The sequence below is a fragment of the Marmota marmota genome, unplaced genomic scaffold (genome assembly GCF_001458135.2).
Source record: "Marmota marmota marmota unplaced genomic scaffold, marMar, whole genome shotgun sequence".
NCBI lineage: Eukaryota > Metazoa > Chordata > Mammalia > Rodentia > Sciuridae > Marmota > Marmota marmota.
The window spans coordinates 54,463,694-54,472,753 of NW_025999842.1; the positions used below are offsets into that span (position 1 = coordinate 54,463,694).

At 44.1% G+C, this 9,060-nt stretch overlaps 1 protein-coding gene across 1 annotated transcript; it reads left to right on the plus strand.

Annotated features, from left to right (window-relative positions):
- The first annotated feature begins 1,098 nt into the window (after window positions 1-1,098).
- On the plus strand, window positions 1,099-8,751 carry Hebp2 (heme binding protein 2). Its single transcript, XM_015501673.2, has 4 exons — window positions 1,099-1,609; window positions 2,128-2,263; window positions 2,981-3,161; window positions 8,150-8,751. The coding sequence occupies exons 1-4, from the start codon at window positions 1,508-1,510 to the stop codon at window positions 8,346-8,348; spliced, it is 618 nt and encodes a 205-aa protein (XP_015357159.1). The 5' UTR covers window positions 1,099-1,507; the 3' UTR covers window positions 8,349-8,751.
- The last annotated feature ends 309 nt before the right edge of the window (window positions 8,752-9,060 follow it).

Consider the following 9,060-nt stretch of genomic DNA (forward strand, 5'->3'; position numbering starts at 1 on the left):
TGATGTGCCTGGGATTATAGGTATGCACCATCTAGCCCATCTTGTAAGGTAAATTATATCTCAAAAATTTAAAAAAAGAAAAAAATTTAAAGCAATAGGCATACCTACAGAATGATTATAATCAAAAAACCAAAATAATAATTAGTGTTAGAGAGGATCTGGGGAAACAAGGCTCATACCCTACTGGTGAGAATGTAAAATGATGAAAAACCAGTCTGGCAGTGTCCAAAAGGGTTAAATACAAAGTAACCATTTGACTCAGCAATTCAAATCCTGGGTGTGCACCCAAGAGAAATGAAAACATGTCCACAGAGAAACCTCTACAGAAAAGTTTATAGCAGCATTATTCATAATAGCCAAAAGCTTGAAATAACCCGAATGTTACCAACTAAAGAATAAACAAAATGTTTATACAGTGTCATATTATTCAATCATAAAAAGGGTGAGGCATGCTACAACATGGATGAAATTTGATAACATTTTAGGTGAAGAAAGTTAGTCACAAAGACCACATATTGCTATAATTCCATTCATACAAAATGTCCTATAAGACAGAGCAAATTAATAGTTGCCTGGGGCTGGAGCCTGGGGAATAGTGGTGGCTAAAGATATGGGCTGTCGCCAAGGGGGTTGATGGAAATGTTCTAACACTGTGATCGTTGCATAGCCCTGCGAATAATACTAAAAACCATTTATTAATACACTTTAAAGAAGTGAATTGTATAACATATGAATTAGCTCAATAAATCTCTTGGAAAAAATAAGACTTCTAACCAAAATTTCTCAAAAAACTAGAGTCTGCCTCCCGGCATCCCTGATCCTGGCGAGATGACTCGGATAGTTTGGGGTCCTTTCTTAGAAAGGGCAAGGGACCCGGAAAGTTCAAGATCCACTTAGAAAGGAACCTAGGCGGTCCTCTAGGTGGGAGTAGGGCCGCTCGCCCCTGCCTGGGCCGCGGGATCCAGCCCAAGGGTGGGGCGCTCGTCGGCAGGACTGCGGGCGGGGCAGCGAGGTCAAGAGTCTGCAGAAGTTCCAGGTCCCTTTCTCCGTGCGCGGGCGGCGCAGTGGAACCCAGAGTCAGGCGGCCGCCAGCGCGGGCTGGCGACGTGGGAAGTGACCCGACCGGTCACACAGAAGGCGCGCCAGCAGCAGCTCGGTCCTCCACCCTCGGCTGCTCACAGCGCACAGCCTCTCTCCAAAACAAGGGCGGTGACCAGAGGGGGCCCCCAGAGGAGGCCGGGAGAAGCGGGCCCTGCCGTCCAGTCTCCGGGCTCGGCTCCCTGCCCACTGGGCACGGAACCGGGCAGGGGGCGTGGCCCGGGCCCGAGCTGTCCGGGTCTACACCGGGGACCCCTGGCGGTCGCGGCGCCCCCTCGCGGCCCAGACCAGAGCGTGTCCAGAGGGCTCCCGCTTCCGCATTGCGGGCAGGAGGCCGCGCGTCTGCAGCACGGGGACAGGGGCCCTGGGGAGCAGCTGGACCTGCTCTCTCCCAGTATCGGCGCCGCCCATGGCCGAGGTTCTCGAGCCAGACCTGGGGACAGCCGAGGTCGCGGAGGAGCAGGCGGTGGAGACGCCGGACTGGAAGGCCCCGGACGACGCGGGCTCGCAGGTAGGTGCCTTTCGGGGAGGGAATCCCGGCCAGTCGGGTTGCCCTCGGGCTGGTTTGCAGTGAGACCTGAAGGTCCCGTGGGTTTAAGTAAAAAATACCCTTTCTAGGGATGGTCCTAGTCCCAACTTGCGACCCTGTTCCTAAAACAGGAGAACTTCAGTCAGTTAGCTGTGTCCCTGGGTGCAGGCCACACCTTGGCTTCTTGTCTGGGGCCTGGGAGTAGGGGGCAACTGCTTAGGACCCAAAGCCGTCTGTGGGACCTTCAGGCTCATGGATGCCTGTTTCTTTGAACTTGAATTGAGGTTCGGGGCCTGTGGAGCTGGGGCTGTCACCAACCCTAACACAAAAGAGGGACACCTCCGGGTGAGGCTAGGCCTGGCCCTAAAGAGCCAGGACCTTAGGGCCCAGCAACACCTAGGCAAGACGGCTCCAGGAAGACTAAAGACCAAGATACCTGAATTGTGGCATCTCATGTCCTACTGTCTTGGAATTGCTTTGGAAGTTTCCTCTTCCCTTAGGCCGGAAGTTATGAGACCCGACACTATGGGCCAGCCAAGTGGGTCAGCACTAGTGTTGAATCTAAGGACTGGGATTCAGCCATCCAGACTGGCTTCACAAAACTGAACAGCTACATTCAAGGCAAAAACGAGAAAGGTAAGAGCAATTGTAACTTAGTGTGCATGTGATGATTGAGACCTGGGGCTAAGTAAGAGTTTTAGCTTTTTACAGAAATATCCTTTATAATAGAAATACTCACACCATCAAAGACTTGATCTTTTCACAGAGGATGCTCCTGGAGTACTTTTGCATGGGCTAGAGGAGGGTACCTCTGGGTAGTACTTTTCAACCTTTCTCCTTGTCTTTTTGGGTGAGCTGTCTGTGGCTCTGCATAACTAGTGAGAAGTCCTTTCCCAGGGCTAATGCTTCAGGATAATTTGGTGACTGATACAGAAAAATATATATCAGGGGACAGGAAGATGGTGGATTAAGAGGCTCAAGTCTCAAGTCATAACTTTTGTCTCTGGCCAAAATAAATATGTATATTTTTAGGCAGGTCTCTTAGCTTATCGGATCTCATTTTCTGAACTGTAAAGAAAACAGGATTAACTAGACCATGTTATCTCCACATTCCTCTTATATCTCTGAAAGTACAGAATTTATTAACCAAAATTATCAATAGTACAGAAAGGTTTAATGTGAACCCTGAATAATTGAGTCTTTTTGGCCTTTTTTAAAAAGAGGCAAATTATCTTGAAGGTAAATATTTATATCAGAATTATAAAGTAAATTAAGAAACTCAGTTAAAGAATAGGTTAAATTTTAAAAGCAGTCACATGTCCACTAGATATAATTTTCATTTTTATGGCACAGAGATGAAAATAAAGATGACAGCTCCAGTGACAAGCTTCGTAGAGCCTGGCTCCGGTCCTTTTAGTGAATCTACCATTACCATCTCCCTATACATCCCCTCGGAACAGCAATCTGATCCACCGCGGCCTTCAGAGTCAGATGTCTTCATTGAAGACAGAGCTGAAATGACTGTGTTTGTGCGGTAAGTGATAGATAATTTACAGCCCTGCTGTCTGCTAATTTTACTTGCACACTCTAGCTGTTTAGCTCCTGCGCAATTCCAACAAGCTTTTCACTCTTTCATAAAAACAGGCCTAACGTGCTTCATGAAGTTTTCCAACTAGCCCCGTTTTAAATATTAATAAAGTCTGTTGCAAGATATATCAATTCATTTAATGAGAAGTCTACTGCAGACTTCCACATATAAAACACAGTATAAACGATATCACCCCAAACATAAGGCTGCTCTTACCTGCAATCCAGGTAAACCTGAACAAAAATACCTTAGAAAACAGTACATGATACCTATCTTAGTAATTAGGGGTGCTATGACAAAATACCATATACTGGGTAACTTATAAGAAACAGAAATTTCCCAGCTCTGGAGGCTGGGAAGTTCAAGTTTATGGCACTGCTAGTTCCAGTGACTGGTGAGGGATTATTTGTTGGTTCATACATGGGACCTCTTGCTTCGTTCTCACATGGTAGAAGGAGTAAATAAACTCCTTTAGGACCCTATTTTAAGGGCACTAATCCCATTCACGAGGCTCTACCGTCATGACTTAATCATCTTCCAAAGTCCTGCTGCCTAATGCCATCACATTGGTGGTTAAAATTTCAACATGTGAATTTTGGAAGGACACAAACATTCAGGCCACAGCTTTCCACCTCTGGTCACACAAAGTTCATGTCCTCCTCTCATACGAAATGCATTGATTTCAGCTGGGTGTGGTGGCACATGCCTGTAATCCCAGCAGCTCAGGAGGCTGAAACAGGAGGATCGAAAGTTCAAAGCCAGCTTCAGAAAATTAATGAGGCCCTAAGCAAGTCAGCAAGACCCTGTCTCAAAACATTAAATTAAAAAAAAAAAAAAAAATTAAGGGGCTATCAGTGTTGTTCACTGGTTAAATACCCTGGTACAAAAAAAAAAAAAAAATAGTATAAATTCCATCCCAGTAATGCCCAGAGTCTTAACTCATTTCAACATCAACTCAAAAGACTAATCTAAATTATCCTTTAAATCAAATCTGGGTGAGACTCAAGTATGATTCATCCTGAGGCAAATTCTCTCCATTTGTGAGCCTGTGAAATCAAACGTTCTCTGCTTGCAAAATACAGCAGTGGGGCAGTCATAAGATAGACACTCACATTCTAAAAGGGAAAAATAGGGAAGAAGAAATGAATAAGAGGTCTCAACAGAGACCCAAATCTTAAGGTGTAGGATTAATCTTCTTTTAATTCAAGACTCTGCCCTCCAGGCCTCCGGGAGTGGAGGTCATGCCTCTGAAGCTTTGCTGGACAGGAGTGGGTTCCCAGTGCTTCAAGTAGGCCTACACTATAACTTTGGGTGACCCTACCCCCCGATGCCACTCTCATGGGTTGTGGTCAGCTACCTGCAGCTCTTCCAGGCTGGAATTGCACAATAGTAGCTCTACCAATCTGGTGTGCCCTGCTCCTACAGTTCCATTAGGAATTGCCCTATAGGTGACTCTCTGTGGTGGCCCTATCCTTGCTGTGGCCCTCTGCCTGGTTCATGTACCTGAGGCTCTGGGTAGTTCCATCCTTCAGGATCTAAGTGGAAGTGGCCATACTCCCTTGGCCTGTGTACTGCATACATTAGCAGAGATGGCACTGTTTGGATGCTGCTAAGATCTATCACCTGTGCCCTCCCGAGGGCCAGACATCCTGGCCTGTGTCACACGTTGGCCCATTGAGCTGAACCTGGAGTGCTCAAGGAGTGTCACTTTGGACAGCAGGGAGTAGAACCTTGAGGTGGTGCTAGGCGTTGAGCTCCAAGGTCCTAAAGGGTCGGAAGCCCCTCCTTTGAAATGGGTCTTCTCCCATATGTTGATATTCTGAGCCTGGGATAGGAGAGGAAACCCCCCTGATTAACCTCTGAAATGCCTTTGGAGCCATTCTTAGAGAATATGTCCTGGCTTCAGTATGGATGACAGTGCCAAAATAATTTCCTTTTCAAAGCATTGCTTGGCTTTATTCTTCTCTCCTGTGCAAGCTTTTTCATTTCTTTCAATATGGATAGGCTAACAATTATCTGAAAATTTAGATTCTGAGCACAGTGGTTTATGTCTGTAATCCCAGCAGCTTGAGAGGCTGAAGTAGGAGGATCAAGAGTTCAAAGCCAGCCTCAGTAACTTAGTGAGGCCCTAAGCAACTCAGTGAGACCCTGTCTTTAATAAAATACAAAAAAGATCTGGGGATGTGGCTCCGTGTGATTAAGTGCCCCTGGGTTCAATCTCCAGTACCAAAGGAAAAAGAAAATTCTGTCTTTAAATTGTTTCTCCTTTCTGGTATTGTGCCGTAGGAATTCAATAGAGACCAAACCACATCTTCATTTGCTCAGAAAAACTTTCACCCAATGATCCTATTTCATCGCTTCTAAGCTCTTTCATATAACATTAGGATATGAACAGAGTTCAGCTGAGCTCTTTGCTACATTATAACAAGGTTCAGTTCTCTTTCAGATTCCAAAAACATGTTCCTTATTTCCATCTGGGGCTTCATCAGAACCATCACAGTCTGATGCAGCTCCCACTGTCTCCTTGGAAACTGCTCTTGCCATCTTCAGCAATAATTTGTCATACGATTATGTCCTCTTCCCTGTGACCCCCATAGCGTCCATGTATTGACCAGGTTGTTTCCTGAATATTTGTTTATCCTTTAACAATGTGCTCTCTAACCATTCCTTTCCTGTTTCTTTGCTTCAATGGGCTCCTCCTTGGTCCCCCATCTCTGAGTCACTGCTGATGCCCATTGTTGATCTTCATAGCACACTTGCTGCAGGTGGTCCTCTCACATTGCTTCAATTCCCCGTGTCTAAGGACTCTCATATCTAGTGACTGTCTCCAGTTCTGGCTTCCCTACCTGTTAGATCTCTATTTGGGGATGGAAGTTGAGGGATCAAACCAAGCAGCTCTAAAAATAAGCATTCCCTAATCCCCTTCTCTGGCCTGCAGTGCCTATCTCTACAAAGGGCTGTGTCCTTTGGCCCACTGAGCTGAACCTGGAATTCACCCTGTGAATGCCCTTCCTCCTATTGTTATTCTTCTCTGTTATAATGACTTACTTATAAACTCCTTAAGAGTATGACAGCTTGTCCCCATGTCCATATGCTCCAGCTCCTAGTAGGATTGGTGTTTGGGGCTGGGGGTACAAGGTATGTGTACAGAATAAAGCAGCAGATAGATCGTTGTAGAACAAGTGTTCAGAAAACACAAGACGACTTCTAATTAATGTCTTCAAGATTCCTATTTAAGGAAAAAGTGGAATATGAAAACAAATTTCCTGTAGGCTGAACATAGTATTGACTGTTCATTAAAAAAATAAATAATATTGGATCCAAAATGTTACTTAACACAAGGCTCAGAATTGTATTCTGTGTACAAAGCAGAGTTGAAGCTCTCCTGCGGCAGCTCACTTTGTCTTCACATGAATACAGAGATGCTTACATTTATTCAATGTGGATTTAAAAGGAATGATTTCAGGCACAGGAAAGAAACTGTTGAATAAAATCAACATAGTTTGTGTTCTTTGGATCCTGAATCTTGTATGATTCAAGTTAGGACTGATTTTTTTCATTGGCCCATTGATTATGAAACTTATACCAAAAAAAAAATTAGGAATAGTTTTGTGTTTCTTATTCTTAACCTTCAAAGTCAAATTCATTGTACTCATAAGTGAGCAGCTCAGCCAGGTCATGATATAATCTCAGAATGTTTTTGTTTACATACTTTAAAATTTATATTTCAACTTTTACTCTTTTCCTCATTTTATTTAAGTCTTTTCTTCCCTGTTTTTATAGCAGTCTCCTAGCTCTTCCCCTCCAATCTATGTTCATCTCTCTGCTTGTTATCCTTACCCCAATCTGACCAGGTTATTGTCTGCTCAACATCTTTTTCAGTAACCTCAAAAGGCCTTAGACTAAGGTTCTTCCTTCCGGCTTCGACTCACCTTTCAGATTTTATTTTATGCCTCACTATGAAAATGTGTTGTACTCTTTATATCCCTCATTTATCCCTTCCCTTTCTTTATTCATCCTCCATTTCTGGTCTTAGATGAGACCCCTTACCCTGAATTTAATCATATCTTCAGTGCTCCTGTAGAACTTTGATTCTGCCACTGTTACCTCTACTTGGGGTACATAGAGCTGCCCAAATAAATGTTGGTCTCTTTCATTAGAGTATAAATGTGTAGAGATCTAAACTAATTATATTCATCTGTAACCCAGTGCCTACTTTTTGCCCAAAGGAGAAAAACAGGGAAATTGTTCAATGGAAAACTGACATTCTGATCTGGGCATAGTCACATGTGCCTCTTGTCCCAGGTACTTGGGAGTCTGAGGCAGGAGAATCATTTGAATCCTAGAATTTGAGAACAGCCGGGATAACATAGTAAGACCCTGGGGGTAGAGGGGAGAGAAGGGAGGAAAGGAAAAGAGTAAGAGAAAAGAGAAAGGAAGGAAGGGAGGGAGGGAGGGAGGAAGGGAAGGAGGGAGGGAGGGAGGAAGGGAGGGGAAGGAAGAAAGAAATTTTAAAAAGGGGAAAGAAACGGAAAGAGGGTATCTAAAGGGATTTCAGTGTGGTTCTGTATCCAGGAGCATCAGCACATATCTGGGAAATTGCTAGACATACATTCTAAAGCCCTTCCGCAGATCTCCTGAATGTATTTCTAATAGATCCCAGAATAATTCTTATGCCCAGTGAAGTTTGAGGAGCACAGGTTTGAGAATATGAGATCTTGTAAGTTCCAAATCTGCCTGACAGCACATGGGACCTAGGTGTCCTCCTGGTTCTCCTCAGTGAGTTCGAGGTCACATGGGACTGGGAGCTGTGGGACCAGAAGGGTCAGCATAGTGGTTAGAAGCTGCACCGAATCCAGTGTTAGGGTACCAGCTCCTTCTCTTCTAGTGTCAGTAAGGAAATCACCCATGCTTATTTATTTTCTCCTTTGTAGGTCTTTCGATGGATTCTCTAGTGCCCAGAAGAATCAAGAACAGCTTTTGACATTAGCAAGCATTTTGAGGGAAGAAGGGAAAGTTTTTGACGAAAAGGTTTTCTATACCGCGGGCTACAACAGTCCTTTCAAATTGCTCAACAGAAACAATGAAGTGTGGTTGATACAGAAGAGTGAACCCTCCAAAGAACTTGAATGAGAAAGTGAAAGGAAGTTCATTGCCTGGGGCACGCCTTTGCTCTAATTGCAGACATCAACCCCTCCTAGAAGTAAAGCTATGTGCGGTATCTTCTAACTTGAGAGTACCACTATGAATTGAGCTTATTTCCAATGTGCCTTCTTAATGCTTGAAGCTTTGTTTAGATATTCAGATAACAGGGCACAAAGTCTGTAAATGTAAATGGGTCACAAACTTCTGTCTTGTTCACAATATCACAATTATGTTGCCTTCTTCTGCTTGGATTTGAGTCCATGGATGTTCTTCCTTCCAGATAATATCAGTAAAGACATTCAAGATTTATCCTGTGTGGAGCTATGAGGCCAGCAGGCCTGGAGGCCCGGCGAGAGTCAGTTGGACACAAAAATAAATTGTCTTTTGCGGCTGCCATTGTTACAATCTCTGTTGAGCCTCTGCCAATGCCCCCTGCACAAGAAAGCTCTTACCCAAAAGTGTTGATTATATTTTCAGTGACAGAGAATATGTTTATGAAGCTAGGGACTTCCTGTCTTGTATGACATCCCATAAAGGCATGTTTTGTGCTGGATATGTAGCTCAGTGTTAGAGAGCTCACCTAGCAACCATGAGGCCCTGGGTTCAATCCTTAGCATTGTCAAATAAATAAATACTTATTAAAGAAATAAACACAGACATATAATTTAAGAATTCACTTGAGTTCTTAGATTGTTTCATG